Raw genomic sequence first — 27900 nt, 5'->3', positions numbered from 1 at the left:
GTATTGAAATCTTTAAAATAGAACATGTGTTATATTATCTTTGTCTTTTTTTTCTTTTTTTCAAAATGAGTGCTTTTGTTGAAGGGATGTTTCCACATACTAATACTATGAAGTTCAAGTTTAGTGTCTAGCAGAGTATCAATTGCATGATGTGGTCAGTAGTCCATGCCGAATTTTCATCAGAGCGGTTAGTAGTCCCTTGCAATGAAGGGATGATGTTAATAGATAGATTTGTACTTATTTTTCATTTGTATTCTTTATATAGTTATACGTTTTTGGCTTTTTACTTTTAATTAATTGTAATAAAAATAATATAATTTGTATTAATGATTTTATTAATTAAAAAAATTATTTGCTTTACATATTTATAATATTTAATTTTTTTTTACATATTTGTATTTGTGTAGTTTTTATTTTTTTATCATTATGTTTTAAAATTTTTTAAAAATAGTTTTTATTACCGATGGAATTTTTGTCAATATTAACGGATTTATACTCTACATGAATGAAATTTACAAATGAGGTTCTCACTAATCCATGGGCAAATTTAGTCTGTAAACTATTGACGGAATTGTTTCATCATCGACAACTCCCTTTAACAATAAATTAGCTAATTTAATGACAAAATTTTCAATGAAATATTTCATTCAAAAAAATTACAACGTATTATTCGGTCACCAACGAAAGTATTGTCAACCACGTAAGGACGGAACTTTCCGTCGATAAATTGATACACAAATAAATTTTAACATTTTGCTGATGAAATATTTCATCGGTAAAGCTCATAATTTTGATAGTGTAATAAACCCTAGCATAGGCCTTAAAAATTATAAATAGCTTGAAAGGTTTATTTGTCATATTTTAAGACAATGTAAATATATTAAACCCATTGTTATTTGGACTGAGCTACTCTAGATACATAATAAGTCAATGTTTGTGATCCGGTCTCCTCCACTTAGTTGGGAACATATAAAAGTCAACATAACACATAATCATAAATATTACAAATTTCGATACGATTGCGTGTCATTTGGAACTGGATGTTACATCTTGAGGTCACTAAGCCTTCAGGGCATGCCTTACGTTGCTGAATCAAGCTCGTGTAAAACTTCTGATTTTGAATGAATGAGGAAGGAATCAGAGATGGTAAAAAGGTCGCGGTCGTGCCTTCAAGAAGAGTAAGAAGAAATGGGCTTAAGATATGCTTTTAGTTTTTAAATTAATTGAATATACTTTTGTTTTATAAAACCATCCGTTGTAATTATATAAGGCTTTGCCTTAGTTAAGATCCATCTATGAATAGATGTTGCTTAATTTGGGCTTATCAATTTGCCTCGTAACCAGAACAACATCTTTCAGCATATGAATGCGGATTAATTTTGTGATTTAGTGGGCAGATTGGTTGCAGGTCGTTGTCTAAGTAGAATTAAAAGGTCCGTGTGTTGAACACTAGAAACAATTCTTCACCTACTAAATCAAGAAAACTTACATCATTGTCCACAAATTGACCTTTGAGGTGGCTTTCTTTATTATTTTATTAAATAAAAATAAATAAATTACAAAAATTGAGGTAAATTTGTTTGAAAAAAATACCCCTAAAATATGGTCCCAAGAGAATTCCAGAGTCATGGCCCCAGTGAAAAGGGGTGGCGAGCACCCTCCAATCGGATAAGACAGCTCCCAAAGGCCGGTGTGTCTGATTAGCGAGTGCCAGTCACGGTAGATGAGTCAAAGTGGGCGTGGATTTGCTGGGGGGACAGAGATTCATATGGACAGGTTTACTTTATTTTATTACCATAACCATGACCACTCTCCTATCTTTTCTCATTGTTTGTCCACTCCCTCTCTCTCTAAGAGGTGCCCTTACTTTCGCTGTCTAGAAAAGCTTTTGTTTGGGTTTTCTAATTATATTGTTTTATTTTTATTTTATTTTATTTTATTTTGTTTTAGTTTTACTTGGGAGAGTGCTTGAGAGAGAGAGAGAGAGAGAGAGAGAGAGAGCTGTAGGGTTTTAAACTTTACTCTTTTCTTTCTTTTTGTGCCTTCATCTGTGAGTTTTTTAGTCTTTGGGCAATTTTCTCAAAGAACAAGAAACCCTAGAGGACCGGGTCCCGTTTTCTCTTCATCTTCAAATTCTTCCTCTTCTTCGTTTTCGTCATCGTCATTTGAGCCCTGGCTCACTGAAAATGACCAATTTGCCCTAGTTGGAGACCGCCCCCCCAATTCCATGCCCAAAACTCACTCTTTTCAGCTAAATTCGCCGTCATGCGATTGCCCTTTAAGCCCGCTTCACCTAAGTAGGTAATACCCCCATTTCTGCATCACTGTTCTTTATCTGGGTTTCACTATTATTTTTTCCTGAAACATAAAAATTTCTAATTTTTTCTTCTGTCTTTTGGCCTTTTTTTTTTTTAAATTATAACTTGGAGATAAAAAAAATGGTTTTGCCTGTGGTTTGAAGGTAAGAGAAGGAAGCCATGGAAGGGGATGGGGTTGCACTGGCGTGTGTGATTTCTGGGACCCTTTTTGCAGTTTTGGGTTCAGCTTCATTTTCCATACTCTGGGCCGTCAATTGGCGCCCATGGCGGATTTATAGGTATTCCATCTAACATTTTTTAATTTTATTATCGTTACTGATATGCTTGCTAACATAATCACATGGATACGCATTATGTAAGTCGACTTTTAAGAATGCAGTGTGACATTGATAATTACAAGCTGAGATGTTAGTCTTTATGGCATTTTCATCAGATTAAAAATTTGATTATGAAGCTGATTATTAATCATTTATTCAGTTGGCTTTATTAGTAATGTGGCTTACATGTATTTAGTGCAATGCCTGTATATGGTTAATGATTTAATTTTTTCTTTTTCCGGAAACATGAGTAACTAATTCATGCCAATAAGAACACATTTAGTCATTTATATGACTTTTTCCCTTTACAAGCAGGTCGGTTTATTTCATTTCTGTGAATAAGGTACCGCTGGATGCCAAATGATGTCCAAACAATGTTCTTGTAATTTTATATTTCATCTTTGAAACTTTAGTGGTTCTTCCAGAAACTTTCTTTCAGTCATGAAATCAGGCTTCTTGAAGAAAATATATGCATGAAATAGAACATAATCTGGAGTCAAAGGAGAAACCCGGAGAAATAAAAGGAGATTCTCATGGAAGGTTAAGAAAGGTCTCTAGTGACATGAGAAAGGTCTAAAATTTTGAAATGCTGACAAACATGAATTTGGAACTTTACCGAACAGAATGTAGTTTCTCATGTTTAATAGTGTAGCTAAGGCAATGCACACACTTTACTGGTTGGCACTGATCTGGGGATGTCATACTTCCTGCTTGTGGTATTGTTTTGAAATATAAACAATTTGCTAAATCATATATTGAGCAGTGTGCCTATTGGGAGGTTGGAAATGTTTCTTTGGTGTTGCAAATGTTGCCACCAAAAAAAAAAAAAAACTATCTGAGGTTTTTCTTTTTTTTTTTTTAATTTGTTGTCTTGAAGACTTATTTGCAAATATGGAATAACCATATTTTCTTAGCTTTGCATAATTCTGTTTTGCTGTTTAATAATAGCTATTGGATAGGAGGAACCATATGACTCAAAATGTTTTCTAACTTTAGGGAAAACCTTTCGAAGTACTTATCGCAACTTGGTCATTTTCACTGGTGCTAGATTCATCATACAATCTCCACTAAGATCTTGCAAAATTTCTGTACTTAACAATGTAACTTTTCCAACAAGGCATTAAAAACTTGAATCCTTTTTTGATTCATTCTCCCTCATACTAATGTTCAGGGCAGAGAAAAATTACATGTAAACTCTTTGAATGTTTGCTTTTCTTGGCAACAAGCCCCGTGAAAACAGAAAACAATGTATCTTCATACATGATTTTTGATTCTGTGCATATTTTTGGTTGCAAGGTAACAGAAGCATTGTTCCATTTAATGGTTATAGAGTGAATGGAAAAGTGGGAAGATGGAAAATTTTGCTTTTCAGTTCATGTACTGTTTGGAATGAAAAAGTCAATGGACGTTGAAGTTTATTGCTTTGTTGAGTGGCATGAGTATAAATACTTTTTTTCTCGTACAATCATCATTTAATTTTGTGAGGGTGGTAGACAAATCAATTTCTTATACCTTTCAATTCACAAAATTAGAAATCAAACCTGAATTCCACTAAAAGAACTGTATTCATACAGTAAAACCAATCACAGATTATCATTCCTGGCCCGAAGTTGCCAAAATATGCTGCTTGACCTTTTCTTTATTTTATAATTTTCACTACTGAAATATCTAGTGGGAAGATTGGCATATTGGATCTTTTAGTTGGTTATTACTAAAAGAAATAACTAGAAAGATTAAAATATCCAATAGGGGTTTAATATTAGGCAGTGGTATTGTCTTTGATTAAGATTTGAAAAGTACCAATCCTAGAATGTTGCATAGTTCAGTTGCTAGTTGATTAATTCTCTCGATTATGCATCTCTTCATACTTCACCAATGGTGTCTCAGTATTTCGTAGAACATTTTGTTATTCTGTTTACTGGATGGAGCGATCTTTTCCTAATTTTATTTAAAAAAAAAATTGAATGTAAGTGCTATTTTGGTTGGTATGAATGTTTTGTGTCGTGCTGCATAAAATTAATTGTTTCATTCATGCCTTTTCCTTTCCCTTTTTTTTTTTCATTTTTCCTTGGGGTAAGGGGGTGGGGAGGTGGTTGCGATTTAATTGTCATTTTTCTGATTTTCTTTCAACACTTGTTTTGTATTTCTCTTTTCAGTTGGATTTTTGCCAGGAAATGGCCAAGTATCTTACAAGGACCTCAATTGGGTATGCTATGTGGTTTTCTATCTCTATTGGCATGGGTAGTTGTTGTATCTCCAGTTCTGGTACTTATCATGTGGGGATGCTGGCTAATCATAATATTGGGTCGAGATATTGTTGGTCTGGCTGTGATAATGGCTGGCACTGCTCTTTTATTGGCATTCTATTCAATTATGCTGTGGTGGAGGACTCGATGGCAAAGCTCAAGTATGCATCTTCATGACCCCTTTTTTTTGCCCCCTTTCAACTTAAAAGGGTGATGATACTTCATTTTCCTTCTAAAAAGGCGACTATGTTTATTTCCCCGGTTGTGTTATTTCAAATTAATTGAAATTTGTTTGAAGCTTTGCGGTGGTTTTTTTATTTCACACAAGAGATGGACCTCATAATAATCTCATTAGTCTAAGTGTCCATCTGTCTAGTTTTTTAAGAACATAATAAAGTCCATGAACTAAGTAGTAGAAATAAAAATCATTAGGGAAAAAAAATCAGTGTTGGGAAAAGGCATTGGCTTCAATGAAGAAGTAAACTTGAGAATGTTAGATCTCCAAAGAAAGGAATTGTTAGTTAGATTATACAGCAATGAGTTTATTAGATTATACTGCTATTGTCAAATGTCTGAGAAAAGTGTTTTATAGTGGTTCCTTTTCTTTTGACCCTCACTTGTGAGCCTTACTGGCTATTTGACCTACTTAGTTGCTCATTTCTCTTGTCTTGTTATATTTCTAATTTCATCCCCTTTCTGAATTGTTGTTTGAGTTAGCGTCTTTGAGGCTGATAAGTATACAGTTGAACTATATCAGCTCAAAAGCTTATTCTTGGAGGGAAAAGAGCATTTTAATGGTATTAAAGGACTGCTATCTGACTAAAACCATGGACTAATTCCTTAGTAGACTAATTATAATTATAATGGAGTAGCTTTACTTTATGCATTTTAAGAGAGTATCTACCAACAGAAATTGTAGCAAGTTTTTTCATTAATGTTTCATAACTGCTCTAGTTAGGGGGTGAAGATTTGCCTAGGAATAAACGTTTTCAACCCGACACTGAGTGGTTTGGTATTTAAGCAACATTGGACATGTTCTTCATGTTAGACTAGAAGATTACTGAAAACCTTTTGGTGCTTCTTAGGCCTAGGTTCTCGAGCAACTTCTTTACTCTAGAATGCTAAAGCAGAGCCAAATGGGGGTTTTAACTTTCAACTCTTAACTTCTGTAAAAGCTCAAAGTGAGCTTCTGGAGTTTAAATGCTTAAGCTTCAAATTAAAGCTTCTGAAAGAACTGCATTGAGAAGCTGATGCGTGAGGGACATATCTAGTAATATTTTCAAATGGACAGATACATTTATTTTGAATAATTGCAGTCTGACAGTTTTCAGAAAAACATTATTCATCCGTCTTGTTGACTTTAGATCCAAGCTGGGCCAAATGGGCACTAACTTAGCAATGACATACCAAATATGTACTTTGGGTAGAAGGGAACATAAAATAGCTAGCTTGCTAAAGCTCCGAGAAAAAGAAAATTATTGAAGTTTAGGAGGTGAAATGGTTGAAGAGACTATCTATTGTAAACAACAGGTTTAAGGAAAGGGATGTTGGAACTTGTGATGTGTTGATGTTAAGGACACCATCTTGTTTATATGGGTGCCCTTGATTGGCTGTTAATCATTCTTTTACCTTTTTTCTTAATCTCATACTGGATTGTTTCTGCTCTGACAGGGGCTGTTGCTTTTCTACTCCTGCTGGCTGTTGCTCTGCTATGTGCATATGAACTTTGTGCTGTGTATGTTACGGCTGGTTCCAGTGCATCTGAGCGATATTCTCCTTCTGGATTCTTCTTTGGCGTATCAGCAATAGCCTTAGCAATCAATATGCTCTTTATCTGCTGCATGGTCTTCAATGGTAACCTTTGCTCTATTGCTATTTTTACGAGTCTCCTTTTTGTTCCTTGTTGCACATGCAACTAGAATATGATGGTATCATTTGACAGTTCGTGGACATTAATCTTGCAGCTGCACTGGGTTATTTAATGGTTTGATCTTTTTTATTTTCTGGTTTAGACACGTAGATTGGTTTACTTTGTCTCTTCTATTTCATCAATTTGGGCAGGAAATGGCTTGGACGTGGATGAGTATGTCCGGAGGGCTTATAAATTTGCATATTCTGATAGTATAGAAATGGGTCCTGTGTCTTGTATACCAGAACCACCAGATCCAAATGAGTTATATCCTCGGGAATTCAGTAGGTAAAACTATTTATTGCATTTTCTTTGTTGCTCAGGTGACCCTACTTCTTTGCACACTTTTGCTTCCTCAATGCATATTGAGTCATTTTTACTTACATGTGGGTCCCACCAGCATACTCACATAATGACGAACATTTGTGTTCAATACGCAACATGCGTGGAAATAGGGTCACCTTGTAACATGATGGATTTTCATATTTGGGTGTGGTACGAAATATTGCCAGATGGTTGTAGTTTTTGGTTTTATATATGTGTGTACTGAGTAATTATCATCTCTTGTTCTATACCATGCTCACGGATCAGTCTTTTGAGTATGCATGACCAAAATAATGTTGGTAGATACTTTGGGATAGTGAATTCTGTTTCATGTTGCAGATTATACATACCTCCAAGTATGCTTATATTTTATTTATTTCATTAAGGTTTTTCTCCACTTATCTCTTTTTAAGGAAGAGATGTTATTGTACAAGAGCCTCTTCTCTCTTTTTTCAGAATAGACTATGTGAATTGTTCAAGACCTATTTTATATACAGTGTCAAATATTAATATTTTTTCTATTCTTCTCAAGGATGCATATGGAAAAAGCTGTTATGTTCCTCAAAGGCTTATTTTAATACCATACTTTGTTCCTTGGATTTTTGCTTTTGTTTGTAGAGCTTCACATCTTGGACTTCTTTACCTTGGCTCCCTTGCTGTTCTTCTCGTCTACTCTATCTTATATGGTCTGACAGCAAAGGATGCACATTGGCTTGGGGCCATCACATCAGCTGCAGTTATCATTCTTGGTATGCTAATAACTACTATGTTAATATTCTATTAGATATTTACGTTGTTGTCATGGTATAAACATTCATATCCTGGTTGTGCAAATTTAGTTCATTTATCTTTGTTATTCTGTAGATTGGAACATGGGAGCATGCTTGTATGGGTTTCAGCTTCTTAAAAGTCGTGTTGCAGCACTTTTTGTTGCTGGAACTTCTCGGGTTTTTCTCATTTGCTTCGGAGTGCATTATTGGTTTGTTCTAGCCTCTCCCCTGATTATAGTATTGCTGGTTGTATTGCTATTGCATTATAATAGTTTCTGTCTTCTTTTGAAATTTGTACAGGTACTTGGGGCATTGTATTAGTTATGCAGTTGTAGCATCTGTTCTATTAGGTGCTGCAGTTTCTCGCCATTTTTCAGCTACAAACCCGTTAGCTGCCAGGAGAGATGCCTTGCAGAGCACAGTAATTCGGCTAAGGGAAGGTTTTCGAAGGAAGGAGCAAAATAGTTCTTCTAGCTCATCTGATGGTTGCGGCTCAAGTGTGAAACGCAGTAGTAGCGTTGAAGCAGGCCATCTTAATAATATTATTGAAGATAGTAGCAGAAGTATTGTACAATGCTCGGTTGATGCAAATAATTGGAATAATCTTGTTACGTGTCCAACTGCCAGTTTTCAAGAGGGGATCAATAGTGATAAGAGCATAGATAGTGGAAGACCAAGTTTAGCCTTACATAGCAGTTCCCATCGCTCAGTTGTGCAAGAGCATGAAGTTGGATCGGATAAAAATTTTGACCCCTATAACTCTCTTGTGGTTTGCTCTAGTAGTGGTCTTGATAGCCAAGGTTGCGAGTCTAGTACATCAACTTCAGCAAATCAACAAATGTTGGATATGAATTTAGCTCTTGCATTTCAAGAAAGGTTGAGTGATCCTAGGATTACATCAATGTTGAAAAGGAGGGCAAGGCATGGTGATCGAGAACTGACTAGTTTATTGCAAGATAAAGGATTGGATCCTAATTTTGCTATGATGTTGAAGGAGAAGAGCTTGGATCCAACTATTCTTGCATTACTACAGAGGAGTAGTTTGGATGCAGATAGGGATCATCGAGACAATACTGATATCACAATTGTTGATTCCAGTAGTGTTGATAATGCTACGCCCGTTCAGATCTCTCTGTCAGAAGAATTGAGACTCCAAGGGCTTGAAAAGTGGCTGCAGTTGTCCAGACTTGTTTTGCATCATATAGCGAGTACTCCAGAGCGAGCATGGGTTCTCTTTAGTTTCGTCTTTATTATAGAAACAATTGTTGTGGCAGTTTTTCGTCCAAAGACAATCAAAATTATAAGTGCTACACATCAGCAAGTGAGTGGGCCCTTCTTCCCTGGGGATGTTGCTTATTTTATTTGATAGCACTTGGTAGTGCCGTGATTGATATACATGTTTTACATCTTTTCAATAATTGTAAATAGGCTATGCTCTAGATTGATCTCAGTTATAAGGTTGTTTGGCACTGTCATATATATGCTGATTTAGACATTCTCTGCATGCATCTCTTGCAGTTTGAATTTGGCTTTGCTGTTCTGCTTTTATCTCCTGTTGTCTGTTCAATCATGGCTTTCATTCGTTCACTTCAAGGAGAAGATTCAGCCTTGACACCAAAACCTCGGAGGGTATACTGCTCATCTCAAGTTTATGTTGGATGTTTCTACATGAAATTGTGATTTGGTTTCACATTGAATTCAATAGCTAGTATGAGCATTTTCTTGATTGTGTTTGTCTTAATTATTTCTAAGGAAGTTTCTTTTGAGAAGTTATTGTGATTTTTCCAAGTTTATAATGTGGTTGTCCACAATTTATTGGCTCTGAAATGCAGGTTAAATCGTATTTATTTTCATAATAAACTGGCGTATTTGTTTAGTATAAAGGCATTCTGTTCTCAAATGATTCTTTATGTAGGAGCTTTAGGCTTCAACTGGTTTGCTAAGTCTACTGGTTTCCTAAGATATGGTCATTGCCTTTTTCTTCCTATGCGTTCATGAAGGAATATTTTAGTGGTTTCAGTAGGTGTATTTTAGTGGTTTCAGCAGGTGACAATCCTTACCTTGACGGAAGTTTTCTTATACTTCTCTCGTCCTGAGTTGTTGTCAATTTCATGAAGATTAAAGATTTCTAGAAAAGACTTATTTGATAATACGGGTCCTATATGCCTTCTACTTTCCACATCCAGTGGTTTTGTTTGACCATGCTTTCTTATTGAGGCCAAGCATTGAAGAGAGGCCCCTGCCCCCTGATATCTCCCACTTCTCATAGTTGATGGAGTATATTTATCTTTTAGAATAAAACTACACCTGTTCATGATTGCAGATCTTTAGGTCAAGGAAGGATGGTTTTCCAAATCTTTAGTGCTGGTAGATAGTTGTATAGCTAGGAATGTTGTTATGTTACATAGTTGCATTTTCCCAGTTTAATATGCTTCCTTTATGCCCTTGTCCTGAGTGGGCATAATGAGATTTAGAACTTAAAATTTGTGGGCTTTTCAGCGTGTGCCACTAATTACAAAATTTATTATGCAGCTGCACTCAATTTTACAAAATATCAATTTAATCTTCTACCCTTTATCTTTTAATACATTTCCTCGTTATCGGAGAAGTTAATAATAAATTTTACTTGTTTTGTTTCCTTTGGCTACAGTATTTAACATTGTTGATGCGGCCATTAATATTGTAATGACATCCAATATTAGATTACCATTTCTGGTATTCATTCATGTTGCTTCCACTTTAGTATTTGAATTCTCTTTGTTTTGAATTTAATGACTTTGTTTTCTACCATTCTTCTTCTTCTTCTTCTCTTCAAAATGCTATGTTCAGTATGGCTTTGTTGCGTGGCTGCTCAGCACTTGTGTTGGACTGCTGCTTTCATTCCTAAGGTATGGTCTATTTTATTTTAGAATGTATGCGTTTCATAGTCTCTTTAAGCTTGAATTAGTTAGTTTCATCTTTCAATATTTTTTTGGCCTGTCTTTAGATGTCTTTCCCTTTCGGTTGATAGTGATTTATGCAGCATAAAATACGTGAAATGAAAAATACTTTGATGTCGTTCAAGGTCTTTAGACTCAGTTGAATGGCTAGATTTCCAAGTGTTCAGTTGTAATGTGCTAGAATTGTTATGTAATGTATGATTCTTTTTTTTCTTAATTTCTTCTGCTTAAATGTCTTCTTTCAACTCCATTTAAATTGCCTTCACCCGAGTATTTGGCTTATTGGTTGGTGCATGATCTTTCTACTTAAAGAGCAGAGTTTGAATACCCCTTCTCCCAATTAAAAAAAATAATAACTCCATTTAAATTGCCTATATAAAAGCTGCTCACAAAGCCCACATGTCATAAAGCCCATTCCATTTAAATTCTTCTGCAGGGTTTTGTTTTTATATATTTTTAAAAATTCTTGTGTTTTTGTGCGTTTGTTATAATTAAACACTAAGCTGTCACAAGTCTCTATATATATCTTTGAGAACCATTACTTATCTTTTCTTTGAACAGCTTTGCATTGGTTCATTTTGGGATTGGCACATTAGCTAGTCCGTATATTTAATTTTATGGTTCTTGTGATGTGGAATAAAGAATGCAAATTACTTAGCCTCCAGTTAGTTGATAGTTTTGCTACTCGCTTTTTATTTTCTTTGTGCTTCTTGAAAAGTTGATATAAAGGAAAAGTGAAAAGGTGAAAAGCAAACTCGTAATTGGTTAAAAATGGACAAATAATTAAAATGTCACACCAATTTTAAAATAATTAGTCTATGTAGAAGTAGAATAATGCATTTGTTTTCTAAAATAATTACATGTTTTATCTATAATATTTTAAAACTATTGTTTGTTTTTTTTATCTAAATGTGTCTTTGGCTTATTAGCTTCCGGAAGGAAAAAACAAGTAGCAAAAGCATCAATCAAATGCAGCTATAGTTTTGCCAGTGATATATGCCTGTCATGTACATTTACCAAAAATTTTTTCCCCCAAGATTTTTAGTCCTGGATATATAAATTTATGCTTTCTTTCCTGTTATGCCCAGATGGAAATCTCTCTTTGTGGTTCTGTAAGTCCTTATGAAATTCTAAGGTTAAAACCAATTTGATTCATGTAGAACTAGATATCTCTTACTCATTGTTTAACAGCTATATTATATAATCAACATGCTTGTTAAGAATGTTCCCTTTGTTGTCACTTTCCCTATCACATTTACAATTTTGTTCTTTGGACTACTGCTGTGATCGTAGTGGTGGTGTCAGGTTAATTGCCTATTATGCCCTAATATCTGTTTTCTTTCTACAGCAAGTCATCGGTGCTTCTTGGATTGTCCTTGACTGTTCCTCTCATGGTGGCATGTCTTTCTGTTGCCATTCCCAAATGGATCCACAATGGCTACCAATTTTGGGTTCCACAAGTTCAGTGTGTAGGTCATGCAGGAAACCATCGACCTCCTGGGACAAAGGAGGTTTGTTCTGCCCCTTCTCTTTTTTTCCCTGCCCCCACCTTCTTTTAGTGCTTTCTCCTCAGCTCAGAGTCATGAATTTACAGGGTCATGACTCTGTAAATTCACCATCACGAATCATATTTCAGCTTGCCTTCAGGATCTTTTATTTATGGATTTGGCTCTCATTTCAATTAACAGTTTAAACAGAAAGCTATAATGTTTAATGGTATAGAAACAATAAAAGAAAACCAAAACAGTATTAGAAAGCAAGAATAAAGGCTAAATTTGATGTAAATTAAATTTGGAACAAACTAGGTCTTGGTTGTAGACTAACGAATAATATCCAAATATAATATGGCTGCATACTGTGTTAAAAAGACAATTTATACTAGGTGTACAACAAGTTTGAATCCTAGCCCTTCGATACAAATAAACCCCACAAATCCTAGCCATTGAAACTCATTAAATGATCGCATATGAGTTTTATGGTCTCTTAATAAAATAAAAATATAGTCATTGATGATGAAACTAAATAGCAAACAAAAAAAAGAACATATCAAAATAATAAACTTAGTAGGGTTTGAGGATGCTCTTACATCAATCTCCTCAGGTTGACAAGCCTTTTCTAGACTTTTCTTCCATAACATCGAACACAGTCTTTAATAACTTATGTTGGAAATTGATGAACTTGTTCATTAGTAGTTGCCACTTCCTTATCAAATCCCTCAAATTAATATAAATCATGCACTTAAAGATGGGACTAATTTGTAATTCAGAGGGTGGCTCTATCATATAGGTATTGGAGCTGATTTTCTTCAACACTTTTTATGGTCCAAACTTCATTGACTTAAGTTTGTGATAGGTACCTTTTGTGCCATAAATGCACAAGCACCCAGTTGCCTTCATCAAACTCTTTCATTTGTCAATGTTGATTGGCAGTCAGGGATGGAACTAGGAGTTATACTTATTGGAGGTCAATATATTAAGTAATAAGTGGTTATATGATTTTAATTAAGACTTGTAACCTAAAACAATTTCATAAAACACAAAATATTTAATGCTTCTTGTAATATCAAAATAAGAAAAAATATTTAAAGAAAATTTGAAAAGTATAATAACAAGTCATTTTTTCATATAAAAATGGCAGGTCTATATATTTTAAAATTTTTGTCGTTTAAAAATGTTGTAGATTTTTCATTTTGTAACCCAAGATTCAAAGGAGCATTATCTACTACATACCCTTACTTTGTGCAATGTTATTTGCCATTAATATTATTTTGCTTGACTTAAAATTTTAGTATGAGCATTATTTTTCTCTTGGTAGATCATTTATCTATTACTAATTTAGACTTATTAGTTTAGATTGCTTAAATTTCTAAAAAAAAGTTGTATAATACAAGTAACATACTTAAATAATCATGTAATGGAGGCATTTTTTGTAAGTTTTAGCGAGTCATGTTTAGGCTGTACTAATATGAAGCCGCATTTTATGTAGTTTCCGTGTTTTGCTATTTTTTGTCATTTTTTGGAAGTGAGCTGCCAAGAGATTTATGATTGCTTACTCTTCAAATTTCTAGTTACACATCGTTTTGCTCTATGGAAGTTTTTTGCAGTATTGAATTTTCTGTTTGGTTCTAACATTCATTGCTGTCATTGTCAGGTTGTTGTTCTTACTCTTTGTATAACGGTATTTGCTGGTTCTGTACTTGCGCTGGGTGCAATAGTATCTGCTAAGCCTTTAGAGGATTTGAGATACAAGGGATGGACTGGTGAACAGAATAACTTTTCTTCTCCATATGCATCATCTGCTTACCTTGGCTGGGCAATGGCATCTGCGGTTGCTTTAGCAGTTACTGGTGTGCTTCCAATCATTTCATGGTTTGCAACATACCGGTTCTCTGCCTCTTCTGCTGTATGTGTTGGTATATTCTCAGGTACTTTTTCTTTATTCTCATACTCTTTACTTTTGGCTCATCAATTGAACCTCTGTTGTATGTTTTTGAACAAGCAATTATTTCATTCATTTGCTAATATGTTATTCTATCTTATTTTCTTTTGCTGTTAATTTTGCTAGTTGTACTTGTGGCATTTTGTGGTGCCTCCTATTTGAAAATTGTGAAGTCTAGGGATGACCAGGTTCCTACAACTGGTGATTTTCTTGCTGCTTTACTTCCATTGGTTTGCATTCCAGCATTGCTAGCTCTTTGCTCTGGATTACTTAAATGGTCAGTAAACTTCTTCTGAATTTAACAAATAATGAATGTTTAAGCCTCAATCTGATTTTGATATTTGTTTGAACTTCTTGTTAACCATTATTTTTCACTGTGAAATTTTTGTTTTTTACTATTATTATTATTTTGCAGGAAAGATGATGATTGGAAACTTTCGCGAGGTGTATATGTATTTGTTACCATTGGTCTTCTTCTTCTGCTTGGTGCAATTTCTGCTGTTATTGTTGTAATTAAGCCATGGACAGTAAGTGAGGCTTATTTTGATGTCCTTAATTTAGTTTACTCTTCAATACTTATTTCCCTATCTAATCTGTTGTCTTTCTTGAGTCACAAACAGATCGGGGCAGCATTTCTATTAGTACTTCTCTTGATTGTTCTAGCTATTGGTGTTATCCACCATTGGGCATCAAACAATTTCTATTTAACCAGGACACAAATGTTCCTGGTTTGCTTCCTTGCTTTTCTTTTGGGTTTGGCAGCCTTTTTTGTTGGTTGGTTTCAAGGTGAACACAAACACCGTCCTACCTATAACATTTTTGGTGCTTTATCTGAGAATATCCACTGTAGCTTTGATGTGTAACTTTGCAACTTGTGCTACTGGTATCATTACCATCTTGCCTTCATTTTTCAGATAAACCTTTTGTTGGAGCATCTGTCGGTTATTTTTCATTTTTGTTTCTCCTTGCTGGAAGGGCTCTGACGGTGAGTTATGTTCGATTCTATTGATACAAAGTTTGTATATTCTATTTATCTCTGATTCTTCTGCTTGTGCTACTTCTTCATTTTGTTTACAAAAGTGGCTTCTTTTCTGTGTAGGTTCTTCTTTCACCACCAATTGTTGTTTATTCTCCACGAGTGCTGCCTGTATATGTTTATGATGCTCATGCAGACTGCGGAAAGAATGTCAGGTTTGTTAAGATAGACTGTTTTATTTTGTCTGATAGATTTCCAATTTATCTTTACTCACATTTGTTTATTCATTCTATTCTGTTGGTATTGTTAAGTCAATCTTTTTTTTTTTTATTACAAACCTAAATATTTACCATCATTTATTGACTTCTGTTTTTTCTTCTGTGATCAATTGCCTGCAGTGCTGCATTTCTTGTGTTGTATGGGATTGCACTGGCAACTGAGGGCTGGGGTGTTGTCGCTAGCTTGAAAATCTATCCACCATTTGCTGGTGCTGCTGTATCTGCTGTAACCCTTGTTGTAGCCTTTGGATTTGCTGTTTCTCGTCCATGCTTAACTCTTAAGGTGCGGTTCATGTCTGATCTTCTGATTTGCTTGTTGCTGCAACTTGGAGCTATATTTTTTTCGGGCATGTTGCCCTGTATAGTGTGCAATTTTCTATTTCAATAAACATGCATGTAGCCTTTTAACTTTATGCCATTTGTTATTACCACCAGATGATGGAAGACGCAGTCCATTTTCTCAGCAAAGATACTGTTGTCCAAGCAATTGCTAGATCTGCTACTAAGGTGTGTGGAGATGTTTCTACAAATTGGTTTCATGTTTTAAAGATATGTTTTGTTCTTGTCACTCTGTTGTAAAATTTTCTGTTTTGCTTTTCTTCGAAGTTTAACGTACTATTCTGCTTTCTGTCATGCCATTTTCTAAATCACAGTTGAGGTTTTTATTTTGCAGTTTCATTTTCTTGTTTCTTCATTACTGTTCATTGTGTTCCCTCATTGTAGAAGATGCATAAATCTCCCTTTATATTTTTTTTCCTCATTTGTTGCCTTAAGAGATATTTTATTTATTTATTTTTTAATGTCTTTAGTATTAATTCCATTCCATCCATTCCTTTTTTTTTACTTGGTTCCTTTTATATTTCAGAATCTGGTCAGGAAAATCTTATTCGTGATTTAGTAAATTTTTTTTGTAATGGAGGCAAATATTAGTTTTGATTATTAAGTTGTTGTTATGTTTGCAAGCAGACTAGGAATGCTTTATCTGGAACCTATTCCGCTCCACAGAGGTCTGCTAGCTCAGCAGCTCTTTTGGTAGGAGACCCTGCTGCTACACTTGATAAGGGAGGAAATTTTGTGCTTCCTAGAGATGATGTCATGAAATTGAGAGATCGTCTTAGAAATGAGGAACTAGTCGCTGGATCATTCTTCCATAGAATGAGATATCGTAGGAGGTTTCACCATGAACCAACCAGTGATGTTGATTACAGAAGAGAAATGTGTGCACATGCACGAATTTTAGCTTTAGAAGAGGCAATTGATACTGAATGGGTCTACATGTGGGATAAATTTGGTGGTTATTTACTACTCTTGCTTGGTTTGACTGCTAAGGCAGAACGAGTACAGGTTTGTCATTGCCTTATGTGCTTTTCATGTGTGATGCTATATGCTTTCAATTTCTAATGATATCTTTATAACTATGTGGCAGGATGAGGTGCGCTTGAACCTTTTTCTTGACAGCATAGGGTTCTCAGATCTAAGTGCCAAGAAAATCAAGAAATGGATGCCAGAGGACCGTAGGCAGTTTGAAATAATCCAGGAGAGGTAGCAACTGTTTGACATGTTTTCATTTGCTAATTTTACCTGAAAAAATATAATTAAAATTAAACCTTTATACTCTGTTTTTAACTACTCTTGTTATGATTTTATAGTTATATAAGAGAAAAGGAGATGGAAGAGGAAATCTTAATGCAGAGACGTGAAGAGGAGGGGAGAGGTAAAGAGAGAAGAAAGGCCCTTCTGGAGAAGGAAGAACGCAAGTGGAAGGAGATTGAAGCTTCCCTCATTTCTTCTATTCCTAATGCTGGCGGCCGTGAGGCAGCAGCCATGGCAGCTGCAGTGCGTGCAGTAGGAGGTGATTCTGTTCTCGAGGATTCTTTTGCACGTGAGAGAGTTTCAAGTATTGCACGTAGGATACGTACAGCTCAGTTAGCTCGTCGAGCACTTCAGGTTGAGTTTTCTTCTTATTTACATTTTGAAATGCTGTCAGTTGGCCTCTCCCTATTTTGCTTCTATCTTATTTATAATTCTTTTGCTTATCAACATGGTTTGCTCCTTGATGGTTATTATCTCGCATGGAATAAGTTCCTATCGCTTAATCATTTGATGAGAAATACTTATACACAAATCTGCTAATGCGTACTACTTTAGAATGAAACTGAATTAATTCTGAGAAATAATAGTGTAGTATATGTGTACTGCATTGCATCATGCATGGTAATTGTCTACTATACTGTATATAAAAATCAATAAATTGAAGCATTAAATCTTTTTTCTTTACTTAGTGCCATTTTCTGCTATTCATCTGATGAATTACACGAAGGTAGCCAAATATTTGTGAGCTTGTTGATGATTATTGCTTATCTACGTTTTTACTTGTAAGTGTTTAATTTGGTTTGCAAGATTCTTGGATGCCATATATGTTATGTTTAGGTAATTGTGCACTATAATTTATATAAAAGGGTAAACTCCACATACATTCCTTGTGGCATGACCTTTTCCCACGTAGCACCCAGGGGTTCTTTTTTTTTCCAAAAAAAAAAAAAACCCCGTGTTATAAGTAACGGTGTCAATCTGTTGCATGTGACTGGCAGAAGACTAAAAAATATTTTACAAAAGCCCCAAAGCACCCTCCAAAACCTTGTTCAGAAACTTGGGGTTAGGAAATATTGGCAGTTGTATTCCACTATGTATTCCTGTTGTTTCCAAAAAAATGAAGTAAAAGGGCTGAAATAAATCACACCAAAAATTTCAAATTCTGATGCTTAAAGAACTAAGATATATGGCTGCCAAAAGAACAAAGGAGATGATTACAAGATTATTTGGCTTGAAATTAAAGATAAAAAAAGCACATGTTAAAGGTAAGCAAGCCACAACATAATAATAACTTGGATCAAACATTTCTTAAGTCTTCAATAAACCCTAAAAATTCATCATATAATCACTTAATCAAGATAAAGTCTTACATTATGTTAAGTTGTACACAAAATTCACCTTAACATTTACTGGGTAAGCATATTATCATCATCCCTATGCCAGCAAAATCACTTTGGATGTACACCAAACTCAAAAGTTTCTTAGCTATACAAAATTATCTAGATGGAACCCACCATACAATTATCCAAAGTCCCAGCTTCTATACACAAAAAAGGTCACAATTATATTTAAACCTAGCTATACTTAAAGCTAACTAGCTCCTTGCAGCTCCTCTCTTTATATTGTAACTTCCCTTTTTCCTTCTAGTACCCATTCCAAGAGAAATGTGTCCCATCTATACCAATTATTAGTCTGCAATATTTCCAAAACCCTTCTTTCAAGGCATGAAAACTAAGGTACAATCTTTGAAACCTTGGTGACATCTCCTTGTTTATCCCATCCACCATAACAGGTGGTTGTACATTTTAGCAGTGCTCCCTAGATTAGTTCTCTGAATCATTTCACAATAATCCCATAAACTAGCAAATTGACCCCTGTAATCTCCTATAATGTCCAAAGCTTTGCTTCTTGCACTGTTCAGGGCTGATTTGCTAATCTCACCTAATTCTCTCCATGCTTTGTTTTGAAGAGATAAGACATTTTGCTTTGGATCCTCCTTAAATGTTTCTAAGAATCTTACTATCAAAGAACTTTGCATCACCTTGAGTCATTGTTGATGTTCTAGCACAAGTGTGTTGGGGCTTAAGTGCCTTGATTTGAAAGGCTTTTTCACCACCTACTACAGATGAATGAACTTTAAAAGGACAAGTTTTAGGATCAGTATTACAAATCACAGAAACTCTAATACTATCATTGTGTTGAAACTTATAGTCATATCCTCCATCTACTGCCCAATTCTTTAAAGCCAACCTAAATTGCACTAATGATTAGAACACCATGCCCATTTCCAATTCCACTTTTGACATGCCCAGTGCATGGTATTTAGGGTAGTTTTCTCCTCCCTCATCACCTGAACACTTCAACAGTGTAATACATCTTCATTTTCCACTAGCTCTATAAACTTTTTCATGTCATCCTCAGTCGAGTTCATGTAATCATCTATCCTACCTTCTTGACAATCCACACCTTCAACAATCATTTCTTCACTGGCAATATTTTTAGGAGGCACATCTTCTACAGAACTCTCATGTTTTGTACCCACTTCACCACATTTAAAACCAAGAAATGCCTCTTCATCACCAGTCAAGTTTGCTAACACCCCCCCCCCCCACCCCCCTGCCTCTCCATATTGGATCATAACAGTTCTTCCCAAAAGACCTCCATTGATTACCATCACCACTAGTACCATCTACATACAGCTCAGTTCAATCTTCTTCCGTAAGAAAACCAGGCCCTTGATCTTGGGTACATAAGCCGAATGGTGCACTAGAACTACCCACATGGGCTTGATTCTCCCTACTTGGAGTAAGCCTATTGTTGGAATAATAGTCTGATCTTTAGACACCAAGTATAGAGGATAGCTATACATATTTTTATAAAATTTTTAACATATCTTGAGCCACGATTGTCTGTTTCAATTTTCATCAACCTAGAATCAAGTCTAAATTATGGTAAAAACAATAGTACATTTTAGTACCATTCCAATCATATGGTCCCAAGTTATCAAAAATTTTGTATAATCCATAATATAAAACTACATCTACAGAGAAATCATTATAACAGTGCACATCTCCACTTACATTCATTCCCCATGTAATATGCAATAGAACTTTTGATTATTATTTAACTTGTATTATAATAAAAAGAATAAACAATTTCCACGAAATAGAAATACATGCAACATTAACAAAGAACTGTTTTAAGTGTTTATTCAAAAGCATGCTAATTTTCATGAAATATCATTTCATTTTAGGGTTAAAAATAAGAACTAAAAAATATCCAATTTTAACATACCATAAACCCAAAAATTAAGACCTAATTTTGTAATTACTCAACACCCAGATTTTGATGAAACTAACAAAAAAAAATCAAAAATCAAATTTCATTGTTAATGTGCTATGGAAGCTAGTTGTATGAGAGAGAAACTGAACTTACCTCCAAAATTTCTTCCCAATTGCAACTGACGGGAAATCCAACTAAAGAAAATATGGGAGACCTCTGTTTGTTGTCTTCCTACAACTATAATCGAATGATTTCTGAATTTCTTCTCCTCTTTGGATTGATTCTCTCTCTGAAGTAAGCATGAAAATAGGTTCAATTCTCTCTCTCTCTCTCTAATTGAAGAATAATTAGGGAGTTTTAGGGTTCAAATGCAAGAAATAAGGCTTTTAAGAATATACAGGTTTTATTGTCTTCCTAGTCAAAATTCGACACCATTACCCTTTTTGGGAATGTTAGTAAAACACAGGGTTCTGTTTTGGAAAAAAAGAACCTCAGTGTAATGTGAAAAAAAGTCATACCACTAAGGGTGTATGTGAAGTTTACCCTATATAAAATAAATAAATATGTGAAGTTTACCCTATATAAAATCAATAAATAGAAGTATTTAACCTTTTTTCTATATTTGGAACTATTTTTTCTATTCATCAGATATATTGCAGAATGTAGATGCGCAATGAAATAACAATGAGCTTGTTGATTGTTGTTTATCTATGTTATCTTTTCAGTATTTAATTTAGTTAGCATGATTGTTGTAAAGATAACAATTTTGTTTTATTTTTTATTTTTATAGGTTGCTGATATACTAGTTGTCTATTTATAGTACTATAGTAAAGGAAATAGGAGGAAGTCCTTTTGTCCTTCCTAATCTCCCACCTTGTTTCGTTACACTTGATAACATCATAGATCTATTATAAAATTTTAATCCTGATTAACCCTGCTATATAACAAGTTTAATTTTCTCACATCTCACAATTTTTCCTCGTAAAATTATTTCTTTTTAAAAAAGAAAATATGTAAAACTAGTAGCACATAGAGGTAAATGATTATGGATTTAATATTACTAAATATATAAAGATTTTATGATATTATAGTGTAAGTTGATGTGCAGCCTTTATGCCTTCGCATCTATAGTGCAAGTTGTGCGTCAGTGTGTTGTAATTTGTGATTTTTCATTCCTTTGACATACATAATTATGAAATTAAAGGTCTACTGTATTTTTATTCAGTTTGGAACATATTGGTTATTGTAATGTACCATTCAGTATCAATGAGGTCCTTGCTTTTGGGTATAATTATTTTTACTTTTGTAAAATGATAAATGTTAATGACAGACTGGAATTACTGGTGTTATTTGCACTCCTGATGAGCCAACAGGAAGTGGTAGTGGTGTGTGTGGATGTTGTAATTTGTGATTTTTCATTGCTTTGAAAGATGTAATTCTGTAATTATAAGAAGGCCTACTGTATATTTATTCAGCTTGGGCCATACTGGTTATTGTAATGTATCATTCAGTGTCAATGAAATCCTTGCTTTTGTGTTATTTTTAATTTGTTAAAGATAAATGTTGATGACAGACTGGAATTACTGGTGCTGTGTGCATTCTTGATGATGAACCAACTACAAGTGGCAGACACTGTGGCCAAATTGATCCGAGCATGTGTCAAAGTCAAAAGGTCAGCTTCTCAATTGCAGTGATGATCCAACCGGAGTCTGGTCCTGTTTGTCTATTAGGGACTGAATTCCAGAAAAAGGTCTGCTGGGAAATTCTGGTGGCGGGTTCTGAACAAGGTATTGAGGCTGGACAAGTTGGACTTAGATTGATTACTAAAGGTGACAGACAGACAACTGTTGCAAAGGAGTGGAGTATCAGTGCAACAAGTATTGCAGACGGAAGGTTTTTAACAATTTTCTTTTATTATATATGTTTTATAATCAGTTTTTCTCCCGCCAAAATTTCTTGCTCAATTCTATGTGATCCTTATGTAGATAAATTTATTTCTTCATTACCAATATTATATTTCTTGAATGAAGTCACATTTTTCTTAAAAGGGTGTGGAGCTGGGAAAACAAAGGCAATTTTCTTTAATCTACTCCCTTAGTTTTTCCCTTTAACATTCAGCCTTACTAGGATTACAATTGCTTTGCAGGTGGCATATTGTGACAATGACTATTGATGCTGATATAGGGGAGGCAACTTGCTATTTAGATGGTGGTTTTGATGGCTACCAAACTGGTTTACCATTGTGTGTGGGCAGTAGCATTTGGGAACAAGAGACTGAAGTTTGGGTTGGTGTTAGGCCACCTATTGATATGGATGCGTTTGGGAGGTCGGATAGTGAAGGGGCCGAGTCGAAGATGCATGTAATGGATGTTTTCCTTTGGGGAAGGTGCTTAAATGAAGATGAGATTGCTTCTCTTCATGCTGCTATAAGCTTAACTGAGTTTAACTTGATTGATTTCCCCGAGGACAATTGGCATTGGGCAGATTCACCCCCAAGGGTATGGTTCTAGTGTCAATTTACATAAAATGTGCTACAATTTTGCATCTCGTCAAAATATAGAACATATGTAACTCAAACTGTTATTAATTATTGCTTCAGGTTGATGAGTGGGATAGTGACCCTGCAGACGTTGACCTATATGATAGGGATGATGTAGATTGGGATGGTCAGTACTCAAGTGGGAGGAAAAGGAGGTCAGAACGTGAAGGTTTTGTGGTTCATGTGGATTCTTTTGCCAGAAGGTATAGGAAACCTAGGATTGAAACACAAGAAGAAATTAATCAGCGGATGCTTTCTGTTGAGTTGGCTGTCAAAGAAGCCCTTTCTGCCCGAGGTGAAATGCATTTTACTGACAATGAGTTCCCTCCAAATGATCAGTCACTGTTTATAGATCCAGGGAATCCTCCTTCAAAGTTGCAGGTGATTTCCTGGCTAATCCATTGCTACCTCTTCTGTTTACTTTCATTGCTATTTTAAACTTATCTTGGCTTTCTAACCTAGGTTGTTTCGGAGTGGATGAGACCTGCTGAAATTGTTAAAGAAGGTCGTCTAGATTCTCGTCCATGCTTATTTTCTGGCACTGCAAATCCATCTGATGTTTGTCAGGTTCATTCTTTCATGAGCTTAATTTGCAATATAGTAGTTGTTTGTCCCTTACATTTTCTGCTGAATTTATGTTTCTTAAGTAATGCTAGCTTAGTGGTTCAGCTCTTCGTGATTAGTGTTTACCTGCCAATTTAATAGGGTCGATTAGGCGATTGTTGGTTTTTGAGTGCTGTTGCAGTTTTGACTGAGGTTTCACGAATATCAGAAGTAATTATTACTCCAGAGTACAATGAGGAGGGAATCTACACAGTTCGCTTCTGTATTCAGGTAATGTGCTTGTAAGTCATTTTTCTTTATTGACTGTATGCACATTTTGCAATGCTTATCATGTATCAGTAGTTGATCTTTTGGAAGAATACTATTGGAATTTTATTACTTTCAAAGCATTGAAGTACTCTGGCTATATTCATTTACCAAGACCAAATGATAGTAAAGGAACTGGGATGTCAGTGCAATTGGTTTTAATTCCATTTCCAAATATTCTGCTTGTATAAATAAAACTCTATTTCTTTGTGACATAATTGCATGACATTTCACCAGATTAAAATTCCCCTTGACCAAATCGTATGAAAAACCCATTATTGGATTCTAGTGTTGCCTGATTCTTCGATGAACTAGCTGTTGATGTTAATGAATAGTTTATTGTTTTATGTTGCTTATCAACATATAATTAGCATGTTGATCCTTGGCATACTCTGGTTATGAACACTCTGCAGGGTGAGTGGGTCCCTGTTGTCGTTGATGATTGGATTCCATGTGAATCCCCAGGCAAACCGTCATTTGCCACAAGCAGGAAGGGTAATGAACTATGGGTCTCTATATTGGAGAAGGCATATGCCAAGTTGCATGGTTCTTATGAGGCACTAGAAGGTGGGCTTGTTCAGGATGCACTTGTGGACCTTACTGGTGGTGCTGGTGAGGAGATTGACATGAGAAGTCCCCAGGCGCAGATAGATCTTGCAAGTGGTAGACTATGGTCTCAGATGTTGCGCTTTAAACAAGAAGGATTTCTTCTTGGTGCTGGAAGTCCATCAGGTTCTGATGTCCATGTTTCTTCTAGTGGCATAGTACAAGGACATGCTTACTCATTACTGCAGGTATACTAGAATGCAACCTCTTATCTTGCTCTACATATAATATTAACCACTAAGGAATTGTTTGAAAGAGGTGATCAATGTTATTAAATTTTTATCCAGGTAAGAGAGGTGGATGGGCACAAGCTTGTTCAAATTCGAAACCCATGGGCTAATGAAGTTGAATGGAATGGTCCCTGGTCAGATACATCATCGGAATGGACTGATAGGATGAGGCACAAGCTGAAGCATGTTCCTCAGGTTGTTGCTTTTTTTTCAGTTTGGCATGAATTATTGGATAATTGCATTTATCTAAAGCTTGTTATCTTTGAATATATCTCATTTCTATGTGACTTATGTGATCCTTTTTTTAACAGTCAAAAGATGGTATATTCTGGATGTCTTGGCAAGATTTTCAAATTCACTTCAGATCAATTTATGTATGTCGGGTCTACCCTCCTGAGATGCGCTATTCTGTCCATGGACAATGGCGTGGTTACAGTGCTGGTGGCTGTCAAGATTATAATTCGTGGCATCAAAATCCCCAGTTCCGATTGAGGGCAAGTGGTCCAGATGCATCATATCCAATACATGTGTTCATCACCTTAACTCAGGTATGCCTTGTAACGAATCTTTAATTAGTTAGTTACCTTTGCTCTAGTTTTTCAAGTAATTTCCAAGTGGCATTAACTGTTCAGGGAGTTAGCTTCTCAAGAACTGCAGCTGGTTTTAGAAATTATCAATCAAGTCATGATTCACTGATGTTCTACATTGGAATGAGGATACTCAAAACTCGTGGTCGTCGTGCTGCTTACAACATTTACCTGCATGAATCAGTTGGTGGTACAGATTATGTGAATTCTCGAGAAATATCATGTGAAATGGTTTTGGAGCCTGATCCAAAGGGTTACACAATAGTGCCTACTACCATACATCCTGGGGAAGAAGCGCCATTTGTTCTTTCAGTATTCACAAAAGCATCCATAATTTTGGAACCTTTGTAGTTAGTGGTGGTAACTTGTTTAGTCTGCTTTTGTTTTTTCGGCTGAGGGCATGCTGGTAAAACTTTTCGGTGCTGGGGTTGTTCGTGAACTGTGCACCTGCAGACAGGGCTCATTGAACCAAATCAGTCAAAAAGCAAGTAGGTAATTTAACATTGTCTGATTTAGAGATTTCCTGGGAAACTGTGTACAATTTTTGTGTTGATGGAAGTCAGTTTCTTTCTTGTTTTTTATGTCAAAACAATCAAAATTTGTTGATTCTTAGCGTATGAAATATGTCTGTTTGTTATCCATAAAAAAAAAAAAAAATGAAGGAAAAGAAATATTGGGCTGTTAAAGTGACTGATTTGAAGCGTCTTGCCTAGCAGGTAAAAGTGACACAGGGCTCTTAGCTGCAAGGATGGCGTGCGAGTTAACAATTCATTCGACCACTGCAAGCATAATGTTGATCCCATCTCAATTTGGAAGATGAGCCGAAATGCTTTTTAATCTTGACACGACGGGTGATCACAGATCAGGTTTGGAGATTTCCTCAACCCTTGTATATCATGGATCTTTAGTGTCTGCAAAGAATGGAGGAGGGTTCTGGTGGCGGTTGAACTGTACATTTGTAGGTATTTGTGAGGAGTATAGGTCCAATCATGTAAATGAAAAGGAAAAAAAATGAAAAGAAATAGGAAAATAATTACTAACAACTAGGGGAACATAGAAAAGCATTGCAGCTGTAAAAGGTTTGACGGTTTAGGCTGCAGTTTTGAAGTGCTTTTATAATCTGAATGAGCTTTCCTTTTGTATAAATCCCATTTAATATTGTTGCTTTTGTGCTCTCTCCCTCGCTCTGAACGAATGTTAGTTTGAAACATTCATTGATGACATGGTGATTGCATTGCATTGCATTCATTGGAATCTCGTGCCTTCCTAGAGCTTTTGCATAGTAACTGAGGACAGAAACATGAAAAACTTTTGAGGAAGGAGAATGGAAAAAAAAAGAAAATTATATTTGTTTTATTATTTTTATATATGACGGGAATTGTTATTATGAATTATTCTAATATTTGGTTGACAGGAATCATTTTTAGAATAAGTGATAAATGATAAAAATATTTTTTATTATAATATTTATTTTGTAAATTAAAATATTTATTTTTAAAATATTGAAATATAGAGAATTTATAATTAAAATCTTAATTTAATTTTTAAGTTTAAAATATTAATTTTGATAAGTGTATAATTAAAATTTTAAATCTTTTTATTTTAAATTCAGTTTAATTTAGTGAGAGAAACAGAGAGGTAGTTGGGTAGAGAAATTATAAAAAATGAAGAAAATGCATGTTATATAGAATTAATGAAGGACAATTTTGTTTGTCGATATTTTTTTCTCTTTTCCTTGCCTCTTGGAATAGCCAATACTAAGAGGTCTTAGTACTGGTTATTCCCTCATCTTCCTCAATGACCATTCCCAGAATTGATCATTCCTTCCAACCCAATAAAGTGTTGAAGAAGATTACGATTAGGGAGAATGTGTTAAAGAAGATTAAGAATAGGGAGGATGGTTATTTTATTCTTCAACAAAGCATGTTACTAGAAAAAAAAAAATAGTAATCTGACCGTAATAATCTCGAAGTTGAATTAATACGAATTTAAAGTGATTTTAAAATGATCGGTCAGAATGATCTAAACTTGAATAATCCATTCAAAATTAATTCTATTTGATTTATTGTTTATATAAAGGTAAATAACTTGAATTCGAGGAAGTCAAATTTGAATAATGTGAGTGGGAAACTTGAATTATTGGAATTTGAAATGATTCAAACTAAAGTGACTTAATTTCGAAAATGATTTGAATTTCCTTTTTACTTGGAAAAACTCGACCTTTTTTAATTGTCACTTCTAATTTTGAGTTTGAAAACTTTGTGTTTGGGTCATTTCGAGGATAACTTATTTTGTTGATTTTTAAAATTAAATTGAATTGAATTTGGACAAATCACGTCAAATTTTATCAACTTATTTAAAGCTATATTTTTATCAGTTTATAAAATATCCACAATCCTAATATTTGATATCATAATTTTTTTTTTTTTTTTAAAAAGTAAATCATATGACAAGATAAAAAGAAGACAATTTATTACACTCGTGATACCTAAAATTTGATTTTTATAATTTAAAATGTAACTTGTTGGTTCCTGTACTTCTTCTACCTGTAGCAAAATTGTCCCCATGTTGATTTTTATAATTCTACCGTGTAACATTTGCTAAATGATGTGCAAAATAATTGCTTTCTTCAAAATTTTTTATTCAATATTATTTTCTTTAAAAGCTATTTTCTATAT

General features: G+C 34.7%; 1 protein-coding gene across 5 annotated transcripts; it reads left to right on the top strand.

Moving 5' to 3' along the window:
- The first annotated feature begins 1939 nt into the window (after window positions 1-1939).
- DEK1 (calpain-type cysteine protease family) lies at window positions 1940-26397 on the top strand. Of its 5 annotated transcripts, none has more exons than XM_088809667.1 (32): window positions 1940-2297; window positions 2462-2596; window positions 4792-5042; window positions 6553-6735; window positions 6943-7078; window positions 7733-7863; window positions 7979-8093; window positions 8185-9205; window positions 9403-9513; window positions 10714-10772; window positions 12172-12334; window positions 13974-14247; window positions 14388-14538; window positions 14677-14788; window positions 14882-15047; window positions 15176-15246; window positions 15361-15452; window positions 15636-15798; window positions 15951-16022; window positions 16482-16859; window positions 16942-17057; window positions 17165-17462; window positions 21964-22283; window positions 22537-22888; window positions 22990-23310; window positions 23392-23496; window positions 23635-23763; window positions 24213-24593; window positions 24693-24830; window positions 24947-25183; window positions 25268-25710; window positions 25939-26397. In XM_088809667.1, exons 2-31 carry the CDS (start codon window positions 2478-2480, stop codon window positions 25571-25573), a joined length of 6471 nt encoding a protein of 2156 aa, XP_088665793.1. In that variant the 5' UTR covers window positions 1940-2297; window positions 2462-2477; the 3' UTR covers window positions 25574-25710; window positions 25939-26397. The 5 variants fall into 5 exon arrangements, with proteins under 5 accessions (XP_088665793.1, XP_017983081.2, XP_088665795.1 ...); XM_018127592.2 differs by having other exon boundaries at window positions 1940-2301; XM_088809669.1 differs by having other exon boundaries at window positions 1940-2301; window positions 25936-26397.
- The last annotated feature ends 1503 nt before the right edge of the window (window positions 26398-27900 follow it).

The sequence above is a fragment of the Theobroma cacao genome, chromosome 9, assembly GCF_053813885.1.
Source record: "Theobroma cacao isolate CCN51 chromosome 9, ASM5381388v1, whole genome shotgun sequence".
NCBI lineage: Eukaryota > Viridiplantae > Streptophyta > Magnoliopsida > Malvales > Malvaceae > Theobroma > Theobroma cacao.
This window is presented reverse-complemented; position numbering and strand designations above follow the sequence as displayed.

Coding starts and splice junctions, on each gene's coding strand:
- DEK1 (XM_088809667.1), top strand. CDS start 2,478: ATGGAAGGGGATGGGGTTGCACTGGCGTGTGTGATTTCTGGGACCCTT. Junction 15,247..15,360: donor TTGCTGGAAGGGCTCTGACG/GTGAGTTATGTT, acceptor TTTTCTGTGTAG/GTTCTTCTTTCACCACCAAT. Junction 15,453..15,635: donor GACTGCGGAAAGAATGTCAG/GTTTGTTAAGAT, acceptor AATTGCCTGCAG/TGCTGCATTTCTTGTGTTGT.